This window comes from Rhamphochromis longiceps, linkage group LG5 (assembly GCF_057381845.1).
Source record: "Rhamphochromis longiceps isolate RC_006_pf linkage group LG5, R_longiceps_female_GT1.1, whole genome shotgun sequence".
Lineage (NCBI taxonomy): Eukaryota > Metazoa > Chordata > Actinopteri > Cichliformes > Cichlidae > Rhamphochromis > Rhamphochromis longiceps.
This window is the reverse complement of record NC_140561.1, coordinates 24,910,962-24,930,975: the sequence shown is the minus strand read 5'-3', so window position 1 is coordinate 24,930,975 and position 20,014 is coordinate 24,910,962. Positions and strand designations below refer to the sequence as shown.

General features: G+C 40.0%; 1 protein-coding gene across 1 annotated transcript; it reads left to right on the top strand.

Moving 5' to 3' along the window:
* The first annotated feature begins 782 nt into the window (after nt 1-782).
* On the top strand, nt 783-20,002 carry mmel1 (membrane metalloendopeptidase like 1). The gene is made up of 24 exons (XM_085406806.1): nt 783-932; nt 5,084-5,260; nt 5,634-5,678; nt 5,988-6,047; nt 6,178-6,339; nt 6,440-6,520; nt 6,944-7,039; nt 7,562-7,680; nt 9,350-9,415; nt 9,779-9,913; nt 10,207-10,296; nt 12,821-12,957; nt 13,055-13,148; nt 13,224-13,352; nt 13,928-14,026; nt 14,109-14,192; nt 14,265-14,368; nt 14,616-14,674; nt 14,826-14,945; nt 15,076-15,209; nt 15,336-15,401; nt 15,506-15,601; nt 16,074-16,150; nt 17,523-20,002. Exons 2-24 carry the CDS (start codon nt 5,104-5,106, stop codon nt 17,620-17,622), a joined length of 2,310 nt encoding a protein of 769 aa, XP_085262932.1. The 5' UTR covers nt 783-932; nt 5,084-5,103; the 3' UTR covers nt 17,623-20,002.
* The last annotated feature ends 12 nt before the right edge of the window (nt 20,003-20,014 follow it).

Genomic DNA, 20,014 nt, shown 5'->3' with positions numbered 1-20,014 from the left:
GTAATAAACACACAAGTGCATTTTCAACAACACGTGCTCTTTATTTTTATATTTTTTAGTTTTGATCAAGATCCTTAAATTTGTTGTCAATTTCTTGGGTAGCAACAACACCTGACTGGGAGTCTATGATCATCAGCCAAACACATTACTTTCTCTTTATTATCAGCTTATTAGTGTGGTTAATCAGGCTGATAATGAGCCCAGGCGCCATGCCATTTAGATTTGATACCAGGCCAGGTATCCCCATCAGGCTCTCCATAGGCATCTAAGAGCTCCCTGGAGTTAAGTTTTCCTGGACACTAGGGGAGAGAGGGGTGACAGGAGGATCAGCGGTGAGTGGTGCTTGTAGTGATGATGACTGGAGTAGTATAGATCCATATGTTTGTGGCTGCTGGGATGAGAACAAAACAGCTAAAATAGGTTTAAACACACGGTGTATGCCGGATTATTTGTTAGCAGAGGGCTTTGAAGACGTGTTTGTCTTATCTCTCTGAGAGCTTTCCAGATTTTTCTGGTCTTTCCGCTCAGCAGCTGGGCACACTCCACAGTGAGAAAAAGAAATTGATGCTCACTGTAACACAACCAATATCCTTTTGACCCCTCAGCTACACACCTCAGCTACACACTTGTTCCTGATGTGCGTTTTTTTTTCTTATCACAGTCATGCAATCAAAAACAATCTAGTACTATCACCTCCCATCTGCCTCCTCTTTCTCCCTCCCTCTATCCTCTCCTTCTTTTATTCTCCCTCCCTCTCGGCTGCCTCACTCATTCCCTGAGCAGCACACTGAACTGGATAACGTCTCCTTCAACCCGCAGCACAGACTCATTTCTCTACACACCAGCTCTGAGTGGATGCTCAGCAGGGGTGTTTGAGATATTAGCACGCTGTGGGGGAACGGCTCAGGGACTTCTGCCATCCATATACAAAGGTAAGCCTCCGGATCCTCTAGATTGCATTCCTGTTTGCTGTCAAGTGCCAAAGTGAAAGTGGTTAAAGTTACCCTGTGAAGCTGCAGCCTTCAGGCATCAGGTCAGCAGCAGAGTGGTCCCAGGACAGATTCAAAACACTAAGCTGTTAAGACATTGCTGTGGGGAAAACGTAGATGGCACCGTCACAAAGTTTAGGGCAAAATAAGGGAATGAGAATGAACGCCTATGAAAGTGTGCAGATCGCTGGCTGACCTGATAATCCTTGTTTTGTTTGTACAAAACAGTACCAGTCACTGAACAAAGCCGCATATAATCTTAACGTGCCTAAAACAAAGACTCCATAAGACCTTTAGCACAGATTGATCCCACTTACAGAGAAAGGCTCTTATTTTGGAGACCCTGAATCTCTGACTGTTAGATTGTATTTGATACTTTTGGGTTTTATTGTTTTCTAGCTTTTAATGTCAAAGCTGCCGTGAATACCTTTGGAAATGAGTTAAAATCAATCTGAAAGTGTTTAGCAGAATTTTAACTTTTGATCTGCAATGTCACTCAACAAATGAATTGGTTTTCGCTTAAATGCTCATCTCACTGTTGACAGAGTGTACCACTAACTTAAACACATTAATCTCTGTTGGTTCTCCCATATCTTTTTATATGAATGTGTAGAATTAACAAAATAGCCTGTAGAAGTTGTTTGCACTTGTAATTTGTCATTTTAAATATATTTTAAATAAGCTATACCATTTATTCTCTTCGCTCTTGTCTATTCTCCTACCCTCTTTGGCCAAATATCTTCAAATATGATATCGTAATTTCAGCATGGTTTTTAACTGATCAAACAAAGGAGCCTAGAAATAGAAATGCCATCTCAGCTGTGACAGACAGTGTTACTCTGCCTTGCTAAAAGCTTACTGACAGACTGTGATGGACTCAGGAATATTGAAAATGTGACAAGCCTGCTGCAGTTAGGGAGTTTCAGAGCTGTGAGTCCTTTAAATGGTGCTTATAAAGGCTTAGCGTTATGCTACATTGAGCACAGTAATCTCACAGTGTTATGAGTAGCAATATGATTACCGGCCAGGTAGCCATGTGAGCCTTTGAACTCAGCTAAACAAAGTAATTTGAACCAACAACGAGAGAAGGAAACGATCTCGATCAGTGATCTTGATGATAGAGTTGGAAATATTTACTCTCTTGGCTGATTAAAATTTTTGTCTTTGCTCGCTTATGTCTATTTGAGCCCTACTTCAGTAAAGGTTATCAAGGTTACCAACTCAGCAGCCACCTAAATTTCAGCACCCATTTTACTTCTGTGTTTTTTTTGCCTTTCTTTTAAAAAGCAAGTAAAACTCCGTGGATCTCAGCTACAGCTGACGCAAGTTGTCCTCCACTGCTAAAAGCTCGTGATTGAGTCAGTGACAATGCTGATTCATCTCACTTTGAAAGCATGTGTTTAACATGTCTTTTTTCAATCTGCTGAACATCTGAAAACCTCAAGCATGGTGCCCATGCTGTCTCTTAAAAGTGTTGCCAGCTTTATAGTTGGTAAAATGAAGATAAATCAATACGCTGGACTGACAATGATGAGTGTTTTCGGTCCTCTTTTATCCCGAGTTGTGTCTCTCAGGCTACAAAGAGCCTGTCCTAACCATCTGCTTGGTCATGTTGAGGAATAAAGATGGAAGCCGGAGGTAGGCAATATGTTTTTGGCTTCACTGGACATAAAAATAAACGACAACTTTTTCCCACATGATAAAGAAAGTGGTCTGAGAAGGAATTGGACTCCTGAACCTCCTCTAGGGTCTGGTTATAGGATTTAGAAAATCGAATTTATAATAGGAAACGCTTGCCAATTACAGGTGTCTTCAGAAGGCTACATCTTGGCAGAGCACGGTTCAGATGCTGAGTGAATCAACACTGATTTAATTTTAGTGCATGTGAAGCACATGCGCTTGCGCACACTCATCTGCTTGTTGTTCATCTATAAGATAAAATTTTAAATCTCAAATGCACTAATTCAAACAAATCAGCACTGATAAATATCTCAGTTTCCGTAATGGCGTGAAGTACAAATTAAAAGTGACATCCTTGTGTTCAACTTTTAACCAGCTTTTCCTAAAATGACCAGTCAAAAATAATACATGATGGTTTTAAAGGTTTCTTGTCTTATTAGAAAAGGAGTCTGTAAAGAATAATGAATTTTGCTTCTTTATTGTCCATTTCTTTATGCCAACTCAGTTTTGCATTAGTTGGAAATGAACATTGGATTTAATATTCAGTGAGACTGTCTGAGAACATTTGAAATATGTAAATAAGTCCCTGTAGTGAGCAGTAAATCTTGTGTCGTCACAACAGACTGAACATTATTCCTGAACAGTTTTCTACAATATGAGGTCGGTCTTTAACGCTTTGTCAGGATTGAGCCTCAGAGGGTGTTTCTATGCGGTGTGATGCTGATACAGTCTGCGGCTGGTAGTGAAGCTTTAACAAGCCCCTGCCTGCTCTTCATCACTATAGAGCCAGATATGTGCCCATGAGTATTCATCAGGAAGGGCTAATGGGCCACAGCAGTGTGAACCTCTGATTTACAGCCCGTCCCTGTCAGGCCTAATGATAGGGCAATGGGAATGGTTATGGAAGAAACAGGTGCTGCAGAGTGAATAGATGCAAAGCAATGCTGCTGAAAGCCACGGGTGATTGTTGTTTTGTCCATTGCACAAATGCTCATTTGCAATATTGTGCTCACAAATGCATAATTATTGTGTATAGAAATTAGCTCCCTTGAAGTAAAGCATGGCTCAGTGTGCATGTGTGTGGGGCTGTAAGGTGGGACCAAATACTTGCATTTAAAAAAAAACAATGAACAGAGTAGGCAAGTTTAATGTTCAACTGTTTGTTAAATTGTTGTCAGCTTGAGCGTCGCATTCGATGCACAGTGACTCTTTTCTTGCCAGATTAATAACATATGGACCTTAGCGATAAGGGTGCACCGGTGAAATGATCTTCTACACAGTAGAAAATATGCTGAATATAGTAAAAGTATTAAACCATGTAGACCAACCTCTGTAGAATCATCAGGATTATAGAAAAATATTTAACAACCAAACATTCCCGCTGACATATTAAAGCTACAGAAATCCATTGTGTAATCCAAAACAACAACACATCCACACGGCTTCTACAAAAAAGTCTTTGACCCTCACACTTGGCCTTAAAATGTGTCGAAGGTGATGGGCCCACAAGTGGACAGCTGAGACACATAATCATTTACACCTGTGTATCTAAGGTGTCCAGGTAAACGTTTGGCTCTACTGGAAGGCCAAGATGCCTCGAGCACAGTTCTCGTATCTGTCTGTTCATTTTTTATAGCAACAATGTTTGACCTATGCCTGTGGTTCCTCTCCATTTTGGCACATGGTTGCTTAAACTGAAGCACCTACTGTTTTGGACTGTGCCGCCGACTTTTTTCTGAAGGACTTAAGAGATAAAGATATCCACCAGTTTCACTGGGGGGGGGTTAAAGTACCCAAAATGGAAACATAATTTTGACATTTCTTTCATAGTTACTGTCTCTTAAATCACACCAAAACTTTTCATCTCCCCCCATCCGTCTGCACGATGAAGACTCATTACCCACATGGTGACCTTTTCAGTTTAAATATTAACAGCAGAGTAATTTCTCCATATTTATATTTCTCCATATTTATAATTCAGCATTCCTCCTCCTCTAATAAAATAAAAAGATTGAAGGCACTTTAACCTCTCCAGCTACTTGGATTTTATTAAGTTTATAATATATTGTTAAGCTGTGTAAAGAAAATCTCAAAACCTTATTTGTGGATTGAACAGGTTCAGAAGTCTTAATGAAAGACTACAGAAAAAAACCTGAGCTAAAACATTTTATGTCACTTTAGAAAAGAAAAATAAATCGCATCGTGCATCAAGACCAACAGTTTCACTGTCAGTGAAACTCATGTCAGTGAAGTTGTTGTAGGTGTTCGGCAGTTGAAGCTCACTCACTGCAGGTCAGCTGGCACAGTTTACCGATGGATCACTGCACAGCCCACACACACATACACACGCAAAAACACACGGCGGTAGCTCTGTGCCTGGACCATCCCACACTCCAACGGTGTCTTTCCTACAGAGCCGGCAGTTAGGAGGAATATGGGAAAATCCGAAAGCCAAATGGATATCATGGAGAAATCAAGTAAACCCGGAAAGCGTCGCTGGACTGTTGCGGAAATCGGTCTGTCTGTGCTGCTCCTGTTAGTCAGCTGTGCCTTGGCCGGGCTTGTAGTCCTCTACACATCAGCTATGAAAGGTAAATGCTCTGCTACGATAACCGTGGAAAAATCCAGATATTACAGTAGTAATGGCATGTGTCTCCCTACTCTGTTTGTTTGTAACATCAAGGCAAAACTGACACATGAAATAATCCTGGAAGTATTTTTTAAAATGGTCATCTTTATGCAATAATAATGTGTGTATGTTTTTAGATATCCTTGGTAGAAAGTTTAATGTTTAATGTCACTCACAAAAATTTAAACATTAAGTTGGAAAATGCAACTGGCTTCTGTCTGATGGCCTTTTGTTTAAAAATATAATTCAACCCACTCAACCCAGTTATTAAAGTCATGATAAATGATTGCAGAGTTTGTCTGATGTTTTGATCGTTTTTCTTGCATCCGACTCAGAACAATCAAGCAGGCCGAGCGCGTCCAGGAGCTCAACAGGTGAGGGTAAGTATAATCTTCTAAGCTCAACACAGAATACACTGCGGGATGAGCGGGGTGGCATGTGTCATATTTGAGCCTGCACCTCTGAAAGACACTGTAATACTGTAATTCCTTTTACTGCCTGATCAGCAGAGCCACACAAAAGTGAAAGAACACAGTCACTGCTGACACAGGCATTTCCTCTCTCGCACAGACTACAGATCTAGGCTACTTAAAATTGGGTCTGAACTTCACACAACAACATCCTCCCTCTCAGCTGGGGCACAGTTTGTCAAAGAGTTCTCTCGTAATTGTTCGCACTGATTTTTCCAGGCCAGCTGTTACGCTCCAACCCCAGCAATGTGTGTACAACTGCAGACTGTGTTACCGCAGGTGAGAAATCTGCTTTTTCTTTTTTTTCTCCTGCTCTTACAATTTTGAAACTATCATCCTCCCTCAGTTGCCTTGTGAGATTTTCACCGCACTGTTCTTACGTCTCTCTTTCCTCGCCGACATCTTAAAGCTGCCCGGCTCTTGCAAAACATGGATGAGTCCGTGAAGCCTTGTGATAACTTTTACCAGTATGCCTGTGGGGGTTGGCTGGAGCGACATGTTATTCCGGAGACCAGTTCCCGTCACAGCGTCTTTGACATTCTGCGAGACAAGCTGGAGATTGTCCTCAAAGGTCAGCTGGGTGAAATCTTCAGTGTGGGTCAGTGTGGGCTGCAGTATTTCGGTGAGACATTTTCAGACAGAAAATGTTTGTTTGTGTTTGGTTGTTGCAGGTGTTCTCGAGACAGTCAGTGAAGAGGACAGAGATGCCATCAAGAAGGCCAAAATCCTTTACAGCTCCTGCATGAATGAAAGTAAGGCTGTCTACAAAGGGGCAAGAGAGCACAAGATACACTGACAAAAAACTGTTTGCTGTTTATTATATCAGTCAGCCTTCCACAGCCGGGGTATCAGCAGGGTTCCCCAGCTTGAACTGAAGACTTTTTAAGACCTTAATATTTAATACTTACCAGCTGTGCATACCAGTAATTTCTGCTATGCAACCTGGGCCTGGCTAAATTGCATAAAATCGTTTGCTAGAGTAACCTGTTAGAGTCACTGGGAAATTTATTTAAGAAAACTTGCCTTTTGAGTCAGTGAATAAATAGCTTTGTATCTCAGAGCAGTGTAGGTGCCTGCTGCTGGTCTGAACTCAACATGGCGCAATTTCTTTTAGTAGTGAGACCATAATGTTCCTGTTATGTTCTACAACTGAGATTGTTCTTTTTTCCCTGCAGGCCTCATAGAGCAGCGTGACTCGCAGCCCCTCCTGAAGCTCATTGAGAGTATCGGTGACTGGCCTGTGGCGTCAGAGGACTGGAACACCACCACAGGTACAAATCACACTCTGATTAATGCCTCCTGCCTGTTCTATACAAACAAGCACGTGTGCACATGTAACACCGGCACACAAACAAGTGCTGTTCTTTCTCAAAAACATCACGCAGAGCCTGTGCAGCTATATTTGCTCTCAGTGAATAGCTGCGTATAAGCTTTGTTGGTGGGATCAAGAGGCCGGTCGAGGCTTTTCAGTCGAGCAGTCAGGTGTGGGGTTTGGGAGAGTGATGCGTGGGCAGAAGAGCAAGTCCTCAATCAGGACTGTGAAGGATGCTTTAAATAGTCCCCTCTTCCTCGTGCTCCTGGCTCTTGCCACTTTAATTAAATGTAATCATGGATGGTGGCTCAAACAGAATTAGCCACGCATAGCTGCATCTGCGCACACCGATTTACAAAGCGAGCCCAGAAAATGTGCAGCAGAGGCATAGAGATTTCTGCAGCCAGGTATGCTGAATAGCTCCTTACAGCTAGATAAATGTTCTTAAACTGAGTACAAATTTCTCTTTTTTATTTTGCAGAGGAAGCCTGGAGCTTTGAGGACACACTGGCAACACTTACTGCTCATTTCCACAAGAAGGTTGTGCTGGACATGTATGTGTGGACGGACGACCGGGACTCTCAGCGCCATATTATCTATGTGAGAAAACATTTTGTCTGGGCACAATTAGTACATGACAGCTGCTATACAACTACTACAGATAAACCTGACATTTGCTGTTGTCAACAAGGTCCGTAAACTAATGAAATGAACAATCTGTCCAACTTCCTTCATTGACTCAATCCTAATCACACGTACTCAGACATTTGTCTGGTTTGAGCTGGGCTTGAGCACCCTCCCCTTTCCTGATGGGTGCCCAAAGTGCCCTTTTGTTGAGGCAACTTTTCAAAAAAAGTTATTATTATTATTTTTTATGTGTGTGTGCGTGCGGAGTCCTGTCTGTGCCCCTCAACAATAATATTTAACTATTAATCACAGTTTTGCTAAATAAAAGGATCTGGCTTGCATCAGTCACATGATCACATTTAACCAATGATCGCCCTTGACGGCAGAACGCGCTGGTTACGAGCCGGGAACGAGCTCACAAAGAGCACGCGCATTTTTAGCGGTCCGGAGCTGTAGGAGAAACACAAGTTAACTCAGAGACACAGACTGATGCGACAAAACCAGTAAGTAGGTGTACAGCGTACACTGTAGTGTATAGCACACAGGAGTATTAGCTTATTACGTACACGTTGGTAAGTTGTCTTGTTGCAACTGACGAACTGAAACAAATGAGCGTCCTGTGTGTGCAACAGCGCGACAAACATTACCTGTCCTTTTTTTTAAATTAATGTGTGTTTTTTATTTAGATGGATTTAAAAAAAAAATATTACTCATGATATAACATTAGACGTGCCTGGTAAGTACATGAGGAGGAAACAGTAGGAGCTGTGTGAGGCTACTAAAGGCAGGGCTATAACATTTTTCTGTCATCATTTTATTATAGATTAAGTGCTGGAGTTGTTAGGTGTGGATAATCAGATTATAGTTTGCAATAGCAAGTTGTGCCTTGTTGTCAGATAGACAGCAAGTGGAGAGTGATATATGAAATGATGGGATGGAAGGAAGAAGAGAAGCAAAGAGTGATTCACAGGCAGAGCCTAAATTATTTTTCACAGTTTTTTGTTGCCTTATGGTTCCAAGTGCTGTCACCAATCTTTGCATTTTGTTATTATCTCATGACATTTAATCAGCTACCATCTCTCCTATGGACTTTTTAATGTCTACAGTCTCAGATCAACACAGCCCTTCCCTTCCCATATTAGATTCTTGATGAATGTGTGTTGTTGTTATTCAGACTGGCTCAATGTGCCCCTTTTTAACTTTGAGCACCCGCCCCTTTAAACCTCTCCGCACGGCCCTGCAGCAGATCACCCTATCTCTAACATCTTCCTCCGTTACATCAATCCTCTGCATCTCCTACTACATCCACAAATCTTCTTTGTGGTCATTCTCTTATCCTTCTGCCTGGCAGCTTTATATCTGACATCTTTTGTCCAGCATACTTTTGTTTCCAAACCACTCAGCCTGAGCCATCACTTTGATGTACTCATTTCTAATTCTGTCTGCTCTGGTCAATCCCAGTGAGAGACTTAATATCTTGAACTCTGAAACGTCTTCAGATCTGACAGTCAGACAGATAATTGAGTTTAGCATGCGGATTTTTGATTATCATTCTGTTACAAACACATCTCTGCAAGTATTTTATGGATTATTGGTATGAAAAAGTGTTTAATTGCTGTCCTTATTCTTATATTTTGTTTAGATTGACCAGCCCGGGCTTGGGATGCCATCTAGAGACTATTACTTCAATGATGGAAACTACAAAAAGGTGATACGCAACATTTCACTCAAACCCTGATAAAAAACATACTGTTATCTTCATGAAATCTTGTGGATGTCTTCTCTTGTATTTGATTTTGAAAAATGAATGCATGAGATATCTGCCTCCATCACAGTTCAGTGGAGGTGAAAAGGATTAATATTAAAAGCTAGTATCTGGAACCTGCAGTCCAATGAAAACTGCTCATAGTGAGATCTCATCTTGAATAACAGCCAGTTTGGTTTGGGAAAAAATGTGCTGTTGAGTTTCACTTTTGCAGTTTTTTACTCATATAATACTTAGAATATTCGTTCTAAGCTTTTGTTAAAATAAAATTAATATATTCAAAATTTTATTTAATCTATACCACAGGTTCGAGAGGCCTACCTACACTTCATGGTTTCCATTGCAAAGATAACCCGAGAGGACAGGAATTTGACTCAAGATGATGACCGAGTGTGGGAGGAAATGATGCAAGTGCTGGAGCTGGAGACAGACATCGCCAATGTGAGTGCCAGCTGCAGCAGGAAATGGAACTGTGAAACGAGGTTCAGGAAAATTAACAATGACAAGATGAAAAATGAGCACCTCCTCTCTGCTTCCAGTAAATGAGAGAATCAGACAAATACATATTGGAACCAGGAGATCAGCCAAGCTCTTAACCATCCTTTTTTCAAATTCATGCCTCCTAGGAGCATAACAAATGAGACTCTGCTGATGAAAGGATAGCAAAATGTGACTATATAACAAAAAAACAAATCAGTTTAGATTTTTTGTTTTTCCTTCCTGTTGCCTGACAGGCTACATCACCAGCAGAGGAACGCCAAGATGTCACCATTCTTTACAACAAGATGGCACTTGGTGAACTGCAGAGCACATACACCTTTAATGTAAGAATTATTTCACTTCATTTTTGTTATTGAGGTGCAGGCAGGTCACTCTGATTGGTTACAAAAAGTCAGATTGCATTGAAGTCTATAAGAAAATGATCGTACTGCTTGCATGATGTATAAACTCACTAAAGCCTTTCCTGATGACTCTTTGGTCACATTCACAATTTTAATGCCTTACTTTATAAAGCCTGACTTTTTGAATATTTTGGGCCTCATTGTAGTTAAAAATGGGATAAAGCAGGGTGTGCTTTAGGGTGAGATTCCACTCAGGTTCCCTTCCTCTCTTCTTCTCTCCAATTTACCAAGACGTCGACACCCAAAATGCTCGGTTTAAGGCTTCAGAATAGGACTTCACTAAAAATGGATGACCTCATAATAACTACCAGGACTCAGTTAGCATGTAAAATGTTAAAAATCTGTGATAGTAAGATCAGCAAAAAGACTTTGGAAGGGTTGCCAAGAGAAAACCTTTTTCTCTCTAAAAAGAGCATGATAGCACAGCTTAGGTTTGCAAAGCAGCATCTGAACGAACCACAAGACTTCTCAGACAATGTCCAGAATGGACAAAGGCCAATTTCAAGAATGCAACAATGGACAGATGGGATCAAACCACCACATTTGGTAAAAGCCAAACACCTCATACGAACTGTCAGCACAGAGGTGATGATTTGGGCTTGTTCTGCAGCCACAGGTCCTGGATACCTTGCGGTCACTGAGCTGACTGAACACCAAAGTATTGTAGTGTCAAGTTTCTGAAAGCTAAAGCTTTGTGCCATGAAACAGAACAGCGATCCCAAACACAGCAGCAAATCCCCAGCAAAATAACTGAACATGGAAAAGAAATCACAGTGTTGCAATGACTCAAAGTACAGACCTCAACCCCAATGAAATGATGTGTTTGCACATGAACAACTACCTCCAAACCTCAATAAACTGAAGCAATGTTGTAAAGAAAAGTGGGTCAAAATTTCCCAGCAGTTATGTGAGAGACAGATAAAATCCAGAAAATATTACTTCAGGTTATTGTTGCTAAAAACGATTGTACACGCTACTGAATCATGGGGTGTGGTTAGCTGTTTATAGGACTGCAAAAAGCCCTGTGAAAACTTTCTTTTTCACATGACTCCATGTACTGTTTATGAGAAAACATCCGTTTCTGAAATGTAAATGCAATTTATATGCCTTGTTTTAAATTTTGCAAAATCACCTCATTCCTTTTATTATTAAGAGTTAGGAAGAAGATCGATGACCCTTTTCCTGTACAGGAAATATGAAGATATAACCGGCAACTAGTTAGGTCAGCTTTGCATAAAAAGTTCCCAAAATGCAAAATATTTCTCCAAAAATCTGCAACAAGAAGCCCATATGGCAGTTAACAAGCGCAAGACTGCTGGTTAATAAGGCAGCATTGCTTCAGAATTATTCAGGTTAATGCTTTTGACTCTTACATGTGATACTTATGTAGCTGCAAAGAAAGTATTTACAGAAAAAGAGACCTTTGGAAACATCTCTTGGATCCTGTGCACAACAAGCGGCCAGTGTTCAAAATCTGCCGTGTTATTTTTGTGAGTAATGACGCCTTGTACAATGTTTACACCTTGCACATTGTAATTGATGGTACCACTTTAACTTGTTGTGCATGGTGGCTATTTTGGACACCGACCGACACGGGGGCCATATTTGATAGCTGAAATTAGAAACGTTACAAAAACCCAGGTGATTGATATATGCTTTTTTTTTTTCTTTTTTTCTTCTTTTTTTTTCTTTTTCTGCTCATTCTGTTGGTTTTTGGTTTTTGCCCTTCTCCCCCGTCCCTCTTCTCAGCTGTTTCTCTTTCCCTCTTTCTTTCTCCCCTTCTTTCCCCCAGTCAAGTCTGTCCCATATTCAGTAAGTGAAAATAAAATAAACAAAAAAAAAAAAAAAAGAAACGTTACAAAAAAATGGCTGAAAAAAATAATGTTGTTATTCAGTTAAAAAGGAACATTTCATAAGCATCCCCCAAATACTCACATAAGAAAGGAGCACACTGACTTATTGGAAAGTCAGTGGTTTGATTCATGGCTCCTCAAATCCGCCTGTCTCTTTAGGCGAGATACTGAATCCCAGGAAAGTTCCTGTTCTTTCCTTCACTGTGTGTGTGTGTGTGTGTGTGTGTGTGTGTGTGTGTGTGTGTGTGTGTGCTTTCAGTAAAAAGCACCATATAAATGCAGTTAATTCACAGTGTTTGTATGGCTTTGGTCAAAAAGCAAAAATCAATAAGTAATTAACATGTTTCTTTAAGAAATACTGTTTATCAGCCATTGTTCAACCTTATTTTAAACAAAGGAGGTGTTGAAAACCATCTTAGTTGAATCCAATGAGATGTAAAATCTTTAAAGATTTAAAGTTTGTACCTATGAGTGACCCCTCACCCTCTAAATTAACTGAGAGCTGGAAGGCCTACAACATGTAACCATATTAAATTATAACTATACACAAATAAAACTAAATATGTTAAAAATATAATATATTTGTCTTGCAGGGTTTCAACTGGACACGATTTATTCAAGGTGTGCTGTCGAGTGTGTCCATTGATGTCCAGTTGGACGAGGAGGTGGTCGTGTATAGCTCTCCCTATCTTGAGAAGATGAACGATGTTCTCTCCAGACACAGTATCAGGTCAATCCTGGACTGTCATCCAAGGAGTCTGTAAAGATTATATTATAACTGAAAATATACACTGCAACACAGCTTAACAAAAACTTAATCTTTGCAGAACTATGCAGAACTACCTCACCTGGCAACTCATCATTGACAGAGTTAACAGCTTGAGCCGCCGCTTTAAAGATGCCAGAGCGCGATACAGAAAGGTTTGACATAACAGAACAACATATGCTAATGCCAGCTTATTTGAAGACAAAATAACTGTATTTGTGTGTGGTTAGACTCTCTATGGGACCACTGTCGAGGATGCTTGGTGGCGAGAATGTGTGCGTTATGTCCAAAGCAGCATGGAGAACGCAGTGGGAGCTCTGTACGTGCGCGAGACTTTTGCAGGAGAAAGTAAACGAATGGTGAGTGCTTTTGGCCCCGAAACCGCTTCGAACACAGCAGAAAGAAGTTTGAAAATGAGTTTAAATTCAAGTGAAACACAAATTCTGCTTCGTTGTTACGTATTTGTAGCATTTTTATCCAAACGCCAAATTGGGAAAAAAAAAAGTACATATCATTTATTAGCACTGATGCTTTGGAAGAATTAGACAGTATGGGGATAACTTGCCTTCTTTATTTAGAATTTATCGCAGGTTTTAATACATGCTGAGTCAGCTGAGTTACTTAAATGCAGCTTTACTTAAACAGAAAAATAAAAAGGGGGTGCAGGTTACAATTGTTAATGCAGGAAAAGATAAAGACATGGATAATTTGCTCTACGGTCTAGGCTTGAACTTTTTTAGCAGTATTTTTGAGCTGCAGTGCCACAAAATTAGGAAGCCAAATAGGATGAGACTTTCCATTAGGCCATGCTTAACATTTTTATCACACTAGACAGACCTATTTGTAAACTCAAAACATATTTTTTGGCATATTTTTTCTGAGTTTCTCCTTTAGTACAGGACTCAGATTCTCAGTCTTTGTCATTTGTTCACAGGTGAGTGACCTCATCAGCAAGATCCAAGCAGCGTACGTAGAAACACTGGAGGAGTTAAGCTGGATGGACACTCCCTCAAAGGAGAAGGCGAGAGAAAAGGTATAATATAAATAAAAGTTTTTGTTGCTTTCCTCAGAGGGTGATTGGCATTATCATACTGATTGCTCTGCATCACTTCAAGGCCATGGCAATCAAGGAACATATCGGCTATCCAGATCATATCCTGCAGGAGAGCAACCAAAAGCTTGACCAAGAGTATGCCCATGTAAGTAAAAGCCTAGTTTCTAGTTTTTCTAAAGATTCTCTCATCATTGATGTGTCACATTTCTCTTTTTAGCTAAATTTCAGTGAAGAACACTACTTTGAGAACATCCTGGAGAACCTCAAGTCAGAAGCCCACAAGAGTCTGAAGAAGCTCAGAGAGCCTGTGGATCCTGACTTGTAAGTGACTGATACAACTGGTCCTGTTTCAGATGTAGTAAACACAGATGTAGTTCTGTCTATCTAAAAATGTACTGGGTGCACTGAATGTACTGCTGCTGCTCCACGTCCTTTTAAAATAACTCAAAGGATACTAAAAGTGAAGGTTAAAATTCATTTTTCATGGTGCAAAATGAGCTCTGCGCATGAGCTGTACAGCTGCTGTATTAAGTATAAATGTGCCTTAATAAAGCCTGTCACACCTCAGGTGGATCATTGGTGCTGCTGTGGTTAATGCATTCTACTCACCCAACAGAAATCAGATTGGTAAGAGCTTTACAAGAATCACACAAGGCCAACGGCAGCCTCTCTGACACATTAAAGATGTTTTTTATAGTAACTCTCCCTCCTAATCACATGCCTGTTCAGCACTGCTAGTACTTGTGATTTCACTCCCTCTTTGCCTGTATCCATCCAGTGTTCCCTGCAGGAATCCTGCAGCCGCCGTTCTTTAGCAAGCATCAGCACCAAGCTCTTAACTTCGGCGGAATAGGGATGGTTATCGGACATGAGATCACGCATGGATTTGATGACAACGGTGAGATGCTGGTGACTGATAAGTCATATTTTTAGGAACCTGAAATGATGAAGGCAGTTTGTTTTTAAGTAACCTTTTATTTCAAATTTGTTATTGCTAGCTAATGACAATGATGAGTGTCTCCGTGCAGGGCGTAATTTTGACCAAGATGGTAATATGCTGAACTGGTGGAGTAATTACTCTGCTGAGCACTTCAAAGAGCAGTCGCAGTGCATGGTGCAACAATATGGCAACTTCAACTGGAAGCTAGCAGGCGGACAAAATGTAAGCAGTTGCAGCACGTACGAAATAGCATGTTTTGTCTTGGCTGTAATACCGTTTATTAAGCGAGCACCACAATGAGTGTTTTCACACTGCTGTGTGTGAATGGTTTTGTCCGTGTGATTGCAGATCAGTGGAATCAGCACTTTGGGGGAGAATATTGCAGACAATGGAGGGGTTCGTCAAGCATACCAGGTTGGATGTTAGACGCACAAAACCCACATGTTACTATTTCAGCAGCAGTGACAAACTCCAGAAGGCTTATAATAAACTTTCTGTGTGGGGATGTGTGTTTACAGGCTTATCTTAAGTGGGTGGAGATGGAAGGTGAAGAGCCTCGTCTACCTGGTCTAGACATGGATCACAAGCAGCTTTTCTTTCTTAACTTTGCCCAAGTAAGTAATGGGGGAACATGAGCTAAAACCCGAAGCTCACAAGGAGCATTTCTTTCAGTGGATACTTTGCGCTGTGAAGTAAACAGAGCAGCAGAAGGAGAGGTTCAGGGCTTCAGAGGGTGAAGCAATCCCAAAGCAAATCACTGTTGAGCAACACACGCAGCTGTGTGGCAGAGTAGCTGCCAAAGTAAAGAGCATCTTGGTGCCACAGTATATAAAGCAAAGGCAGAAAGCTGTCACTGACAATAAAACAGTACAAATAATTAAAAAAAATCTGCTCCTCACTGAGATAAAGAGATAAAAAAATGGACATATAAAAACTGAGAGTTGATTTATTAGGTGGGATATTAATACTTTAAATACACAAAGTATTCAGAAGTATATTTGGTTGGTTTAATACAAAGAGAAGCCTGTGCAGTAATCAAAGTCTGCAAAAAATCGAGCGAAGCACTAATGCATTATTTTTTTCCAGGTATGGTGTGGTGCTTATCGGCCTGAGTATGCCAGCCAGTCCATTAAGACTGACTCACACAGTCCTTTAGAATACAGGTAAGAAGCTTTAGTATGGAATAATTTCAGAGGTACACTAATAACATTTTATTTTTGTCAGAACCGCAGACGTACCCTTAAGTCCTTCCTCTCCACTCAAATGTGAGATCTGTGCAGTGTCATTTCTCTGCACTGAGAAAAAGGACTTTAGGATCAAATCTTTATAGAAAGCACTGAAGTAAATGTGTATATATGAAAAAAATACACACACACATATGTATATATACATAGTGCGTGATAATGTAGCTCTGAAAAGCAGAAAGAGGAAAAATGAAACTGAATAAAACAGAATTAATATTACGTGTTTTGTTTTATATAATGACCCAATGAAGAAATCTTACTGACTAAATAAAGATTTGGATGCAAAATAAATGCTGCTGAATTAAAGTGTTGGTGCAGCTATGCTGAAAAAAACCCTACTTTTTACAAGCAGCAGTCCTTCATTTTTTAGAGCATGTTTGTTGGAAATTTTATACATTTACAACACTGGAAATTCATTCAGCAGGGCTATTTTATATAAAATCAAACAAATTTAATGTATTTATATGATATGATATATCTTTATTAGTCCCACAAGGGGAAATTTCATAAACTATATGAAATACTTATACATATATAAAGTGTTTTGAGTTTCATCTATTTTTAAAATTCACAATAACTTTAGTATATTCACTTAAGGCATGTACAGTTTTACCTTACCATAATAGTATGAATGTTCTCAGACGTACAGATGCTCTCAGTACATAGGGGTAGATCAAAGCTTTTTTTTATTGCACGTCATTCTTTCCAACAGTTATGAGCCCTCATGACTTCTTAAGTACAGCACATACCCACGTGAAGTTTTCAGACACATTTAAGCTGTTAAAAACCACAACCAAATCATCCACCCACTCCAAGTGTCAGCATAATGTTTTTCCATAATCAGCTTTGAGCATGGGCCCACACTGATGACGTAGAAGTCTCAAAAATGTATTAAACATGATACACTCGGTGTTAAATGGTTAAAGCTTGCGGGTAAGTGTGGAAGTGGCTCAAAAAATGAGGTACTGTGAGTATAATTATCACTTATTTGCACTTTGTAATTCATAGTTGTGCTTTTATGACTGACCTTTTATGACCTTTCCTCCCGTCTGAGTGCAGCTGCACTCCTCAGCTGAACAGCTCTGCTTTGCTTTATTCAATTTAAAGATTCTCCATACTGAAAATATAAGCCTGATACTCCCACTTGTCATGACAAAGGATATATCCGTGAAGTACTGGTGCAGTGTAGCTCAGTTTGTTGATCCAAATGAGTACTTGGAGACTGAACTAACACCATCAACATACTTTAGCTTTTATTATCCTTGATGTTCTGCTTTTCTTTTGTCCTCAGGGTCCTTGGATCGCTCCAGAATTTTGAAGCTTTCTCAGAAGCCTTTCAGTGCCAAAAAGGCAGTCCAATGAACCCTGAGCTGAAGTGTCGGGTCTGGTAGAACTCCTGAGATTTGTTGGTTTTCTTAGCATGGGCAAGTCAAATCAAAAGAATAAGTTGTACTTTAAAACCCACAGAGATATCCTGCTCATGACTTATTCCAGTATGTTTGGGGCCGAGTGATGACGCAGACACGTGCATATATGGTACCGTAGGTGTTTTTTAAACAGCTGGCGTCCTCAGTACTCCATAGGTTCTTAAATTTAAAGCACGCAGATTGTAAAAGAGAAACTTGCTTGAATATCTTATCAAGTTTGAATTATTGTCAGTGGATGAGGAGGTCAGTTGTTCCCTTTTGTTTTGTTTTTATTTGTATTTTTTTAATGTCCCACATCGGGGCACATGAATGGAAAGGCTACATGGAAAAGATGAGACTTTTTGAAAGGCTTAATGAGGTTGACTTTAAATGCCCAGCGAGCATTTGTTGAACAAATTCTTCTCATAAATCTTAAGTGGATTTTTGTAATTTAATGTGTAGCCTTTCATCTGATGTACTGTTTTTAAGACATCGTGCCACTTCAGAAGGAATAATGGTGAGCAAATCTGACTCTGGCTGAAGAGCATGAAATAAATGAGAACTTACGGCTTTGCTGATGCAAAGCTACAAAAGAATTAGTCACACTCTGAGAGTTTGGTCATTCACTGTTACATGAAAACAAATTGCTTAAAGACTTTAAGACTGTTAAATCTTTGCAGCTTTAACCTTAAATTAACACTCTGAGGGAGCTGCTGCGTTTAGCATTTTTACACTTACGGCATGGATAAATATTTAACATTTTCAAAGCTGGCTAAGCAGTTTTCTAAGTTTCTTTGCCACATTTTGCAAATGATTGTTACTCAATACTCTACCACGGAAATGTACTATATACATGTACTGTATGTCATGACACTTTGCTGTGGCCTGCTCCTTAGATCGTGAGAAAAAAAACCCAGGATTTGTTGGAGGTCGAGTGATGTGACATTGATATTAGTTGCATTATTGGTTACTCCCACTTTTGACTGTAATCTGTTTAGACCCCAGTTGTTATGTGTTTCTGAAGCCGAGAGGTTAAAGAGCTGAGCTCAAAATCCTTAACATGACGTGAACCTACATTCATTTTATAAAATAATGTTACTCGTGTGAGATCTGTAAGTTCACATTTAACCCAAAATAGTGCTTGGGTTTTTAGTTTTGTGCGCTTTCTTTCCGACATGAGTGAAAACTCACACAGACATTTAGCCTCTGGGGCGTAGCCAATTACATGCTGTGCTGAAATGAGGGGAAAACCCCCTCAGATACACTTGGACAGGCAGCAGATGAAGTGGTTTTCTTCTGATCTTGCATTGATCAGTGTCGTATGAGATGAAAGGATGGAGCGCGGTGACCGCTGTAGCTGATCCACAAGCTCGCACTGAAGAATGGGGCTTGTCATTAACAAGATGGCCAGGGCCAGGACTGTTATTTTCTACCTTTTATTAACAAGTAATGACAGGAGAATCAAAGAGGATGGAGACACTGGCTGCCGTAAGCCGACATTTTTGTGCTGGAGAGAGCTTTCAAACACAAACAACACACACACACAGACGGTTTTGAATGTTTGCTGTCACTGGTCACATTTAGGGTGGCCTTGGTTAACTGAACACGACTGTTAGGTCTCAACAGAGGCTGCTAAATTGAATGTGCATATTGAAGCTTTATACTTTCAGAGGGTCAGTCTCAGTGCTCCAAACAACAAAAACTGTTGTTTCAAACAGGGGGGGGGGGGGGGGGGGAGAGGAAATATTACTGAGAGATTTTTCCCCAGAATCTAAGTGATGACAGTGTGCTGCCATCTCAAAGACAAATGTTTGACATTTTGGGAAATGCATTTAAAAAATATATACATGTAGGTATTCATTTTCATATTTTCACATTTAATAACAAAGAGGAAACAGTTACATCTGACTAATGGTAACAAAATTCACCTTTCAGCACCTTTGTCGTTTATAAATCACAAGGATGTCTACTAGAAATTACAGCTACTGTATATACTTAAAGATTTTCCCAGAGAACAACAATCACTTGGCTACAGTTAATAACCCTGGCTGTATCTAAAATCATTATGTATTATATTTTAATTAAGCCAGACCCAACTTTATCACAGGTGGGTAAAAAAAGCAAAGGACAAAATAGTTAAAGTCTCTTAACCCGTAAACCTTGAAACACGAAATAGTTACCAGTAATTTTTTTTTTTTTAAATCTTCTGACAAAATCTTCTAAACAATATAAAGTTAGGATGCAAACCTCTAAGTCAAGTTTGGCAAAAGTTAATTAAAAAACAAAACCTGCCAAAGAATCAAAAAGAGGCACAACTGGGGGGTAAAAAAAATGTTTGAAAATCAGCTAGCAATGTGGCTCAAAATCAACTGGCAGG